Below are 4,264 nucleotides of genomic sequence, written 5' to 3' on the forward strand. Positions count from 1 at the left end.
CAGGAACGCCTCTGCCAGCTGCTGGACACTAACAGAACTTGATCATGACTTGAATTGTCTCACACCCCACAAAATTTGGGCCTTTGTGCCTCGTAAAAGTGTTTGCATGCAAAATGTCAAGCATATTTCTATACATTTCAATGAGACTAACCCCCCCCCCACCCCCCAAAAAAACACATTTTCTGAAGTAGCTCATCGCAAGTGAAGATATTTTGTATGATGTGGACGAGATTGGGGATGTCACTTTTCACTTTCACTTGTAAAACCGTCATCCACTGAGCGGCGAACAATTGCGAATGTTTTCGAAGGCAGCGAATGTTGCGTTGATATCTGAGTTCGTCAGGGTTCGTTCAAGGTCGCAAATGTTCGCCAAACGGTTGCCAGCCGTTCGCCTCTGCTTTTTTTGTCGCATGGGAATTTTGAGCGTGTTCAAAATTTCTTCATCCATCCATCCATCCATTTTCCAATTCGCTTATCCTCACAAGGGTCGCGGGGGGTGCTGGGGCCTATCCCAGCCGTCTTCGGGCATTACGCGGGGGACACCCTGAACCGGTTGCCAGCCAATCACAGGGCACACACAAACGAACAACCATCCACGCTCACACTCACACCTAGGGACAATTTAGAGTGTTCAATCAGCCTGCCATGCATATCTTTGGAATGTGGGAGGAAACCGGAGTACCCGGAGAAAACCCACGCAGACCCGGGGCGAACATGCAAACTCCACACAGAGAGGCTGGAGCTGGAATTGAACCCGGTACCGATGCACTGTGAGGTCGACGTGCTAACCACCGGATCACCGGGCCGCCCAAAATTTTTTCACAAGGAAAATCACAAAAACTGCTGGCGAATGTTTTTTTACCATACTAACTTAGTAAAGTGACTTTCTCAGGCACTTGTATTGGCCGGCGTTGCGTATCAATATCTTAAAAGGAGGCTGGTATCGGCCTGATTTCGATACCTGGTATTGGTACTCGAGTCGCCCATCCTCACTTGTGAGTGCCCGGGTTTCCATTATGCTCCCGCATTAAAGCCAAACGCTTGCTTAACCCTCTCCATAAAAGAATAATACCATGCGATGAATTTTTAACAAGGCTCTTATGGCCTTTTACTGTCCACTTTTGAGGGATCATGACATTGTTGTTTGACTGTAATGATGACTCACCTGGATGATGCGTTGATGTTCCTCCCGCAGCATACAAGGAGAAGATGAAGGAACTCTCAGTCCTCTCGCTCATCTGCTCCTGCTTTTACCCGGAAGTACGCAACACCGTCCTGAATGAGTTGGAAGGTAAGGGACTGATTTTCAAGAGATGTGCCCCACCCATTCCCTTCTTATAATTCTGACCAAGTGAATGTGACCCGCAGCAGACATTGAGGTGAAGCCGATAAACAAGCGAGCCTCCGGCCAGGCGTTTGAGGTAATTCTCAAGCCCCTGTCTCCAGTATCAGATGTAGTCCACAACCTGGCATCCCCCCCAAAGAGGGACATCTCCTTGGACGACATTGAGAAGAAACTGGAGGCAGCCGAAGAGCGGAGAAAGGTGACTTTTCCGACATTCCAGAAGACATACAATACAAATGACTCTGTGTTTCGTTTATTTTTAGTACCAAGAAATACAGGTGCTGAGGGCTTTGGCCGAAAAGAGAGAGCACGAGAGGGATGTGCTGTTCAAGGCCTTGGAGGAGAACAATAACTTCAGCAAGATGGCCGAGGAGAAGCTCCAAATGAAGATGGAACAGATCAAGGAAAACCGCGACGCCCATCTGGCAGCCATGCTGGAGCGTCTACAGGAGAAGGTGACATGTGCTACTCGTCTTGGTCAATGTATCGTAAAATATCACCGCAGGGTGTTTTTATAAGATGGCAACTAACTACTTGGGTAATATATATTTTAAAAAAATCATACAAAAAGAAGTTGTAATATTCTAAAAGTCATATTTTTAATAATAACACTATCAAATATTCAAAAATATTTTACAACCTCAGGCCATGAGATGGAGCAGGGCAGCAGTTTGTTTTGCAACCGCATATCAGTAATAAATACTTTATAGGCAAATGTGAATGGCAAGCCGGACATAAATAAATAGATGCCGTACTACCGTATGACATAAATGTGAACGGCAGCAACAATAGTCAGCAGTTATGTGGCACAAAATCTAAACATACATAATGTAGACTCATTTGTTTGCCAACAAAGTTATAATATAAACACAACTCATGACACAGTAAAATTTGTGAAGGGGGGGAAATTATTTTATATATATATATATATATATATATATATAAAATGTAAAGGCGCAAGAAACGGCACCATCAGGTAGCCACCTGCTGTAGTGATGACTAAGCTGTTTTTTTGTGTGTGTGTGATGCTATTTCCTAGGAGAGACACGCAGCGTTGGTGCGCAGAAACAAAGAGATGAGGGAAGTGATGACAGCGTGAACGCCGCGCAAAAGTCTCAACTTCCATCTTTCTTCATTCTATCCATCCATCCATCCATCCATCCATCCATCCATCCATCCATCCATCCATTCCCCCCCTTCCTCAACCTGCTCCGACCCTCTCCCAAACAGACATGCAAACCTGGAGCGCCCAACAGGTGGAGGACCTCACCACAACATCACAACAATCAGCAATTTAATCAGTCACTTCAGTATCACCGATGAAGACAGACATCAGTGTCACTCGAGAGCTGCAAGGATTTCTTAATTTTAGGGAGGGATCGGTCTTATTTTGTACATATTAGTTTTGGCTATCTATCTATCTATCTATCTATCTATCTATCTATCTATCTATCTATCTATCTATCTATCTATCTATCTATCTATCTATCTATCTATCTATCTATCTATCCTGGTAAACTAGCAAGCTATCTATTGGTTTCTGTGTACTGCACTGTACGATGTTTTTTTTTGTTGGATGCCACCACTCTTTTCTTGTGAATTGTGAGATGGATGTAGACTGACGTTTGCAATGTATTCTTGGTGATGATGATGATGATGATGATGTCACGACGACGACGATGATGTTTTTGTGTCTTTGTGAAGAATGTAAGGTGTAAGGTGTACCTGAGGTAATAGAGTAGACAATGCAGACGAAACAAACAGGAGCCACTTGTATCTTCCTCACGCACGCTTGGAATGTATTAGACAAAATGTCCATTTTCAATGAGCCTGATTATTAATTGGTGCTTAATTATGATTAAGAATGTCTTTTAAAAAAGGCGGCAACTGTTTCAATACATGCAGATTCCCTTCTTGAGTCCTTCACCGGGATGTACTGACATATCGGTACCGTGCATCTCGACTCGGAGAACATTCTCTGACTGTAAGATTGATTCCGTAAATGAAAAAAAAAGTGTGCGCTTGCTTGGCTGCGGGAGAATAGGAGCTCAGCGTTGAGGTGTGTTTGGCCTTGAATTTCGGATGCGGGATGCGATTGTATACATTCAGCAAACCGGCTAGTCTCTTTTTAATATACAGCACCGCTGATATCTGCCTGCAACCTCTGCTGCTTGTGTTTTTCCTCCCCGTCCTTCATAAATTTCTCTGTGAAAGCTTTGCTTAATAAAGATTTGGGGTTCTGTGAACATGGCATGCACCCTCTCATGAGTTTCTGTGCTGAGACAAGAGTTAAGAGACAAGAGTATGATCCTCAGAATATTTTTTTGCGTGATAAAGTAATCTCTGCTCAATGACAAAATCATATTTTCAAACTTTTTGCATCTGGGGTACCTTTACGGGAGAGATATTTTTTCAACTGCCCTCTCATAACGCCAATTAAATATACTCTAGCTATCATGTGCACGCTGAAATAGGAATAATATATAAGCTTTTAACATTCCAACAAAATATTCCCATTTTGTCATTTTAACTGGTTGGCTTTATAACCACTTGACATATTTAAATCCTATTTCGTTTGGAATGCTGTCCGCCAAGTTATTCACAAGTAAAGTGGTTGACAGATGTACATGATATGCATCGTATCTTTATTTCTAGAGCACAATAGTGAATGAGCATAAAACATAAGAATGCAATAATGAAAAAGAAATTAAGCCAAGTAATATACAATTGTTTTAAAAACAAGCTCCTGTAGTGAACATTAGGTGCATTTTTTTAATTAATCATTCATGTGCAATAATACATTTTATTTGACTCAGCATTTAAGGAGAGTTCTTGTTTTTCTTTTCCTCTAAGTGCAGATTTAATGCACTCACAGCTTGTTAATGGTCTATTGCTCAGGTAGAAAGAAGAAAGAAGGAA

At 42.3% G+C, this 4,264-nt stretch overlaps 1 protein-coding gene across 2 annotated transcripts; it reads left to right on the top strand.

The window, feature by feature from the left end:
* The first annotated feature begins 1,166 nt into the window (after positions 1 to 1,166).
* On the top strand, positions 1,167 to 2,616 carry stmn2a (stathmin 2a). 2 transcript variants are annotated; one of them, XM_019873596.1, is made up of 4 exons: positions 1,167 to 1,291; positions 1,372 to 1,544; positions 1,609 to 1,800; positions 2,385 to 2,616. In XM_019873596.1, exons 1-4 carry the CDS (start codon positions 1,210 to 1,212, stop codon positions 2,442 to 2,444), a joined length of 507 nt encoding a protein of 168 aa, XP_019729155.1. In that variant the 5' UTR covers positions 1,167 to 1,209; the 3' UTR covers positions 2,445 to 2,616. The 2 variants fall into 2 exon arrangements, with proteins under 2 accessions (XP_019729155.1, XP_019729154.1); XM_019873595.1 differs by having other exon boundaries at positions 1,168 to 1,291; positions 1,369 to 1,544.
* The last annotated feature ends 1,648 nt before the right edge of the window (positions 2,617 to 4,264 follow it).

Source organism: Hippocampus comes, unplaced genomic scaffold (assembly GCF_001891065.2).
Source record: "Hippocampus comes isolate QL1 unplaced genomic scaffold, H_comes_QL1_v1.1 scaffold383, whole genome shotgun sequence".
In the NCBI taxonomy this organism is placed as follows: Eukaryota; Metazoa; Chordata; class Actinopteri; order Syngnathiformes; family Syngnathidae; genus Hippocampus; species Hippocampus comes.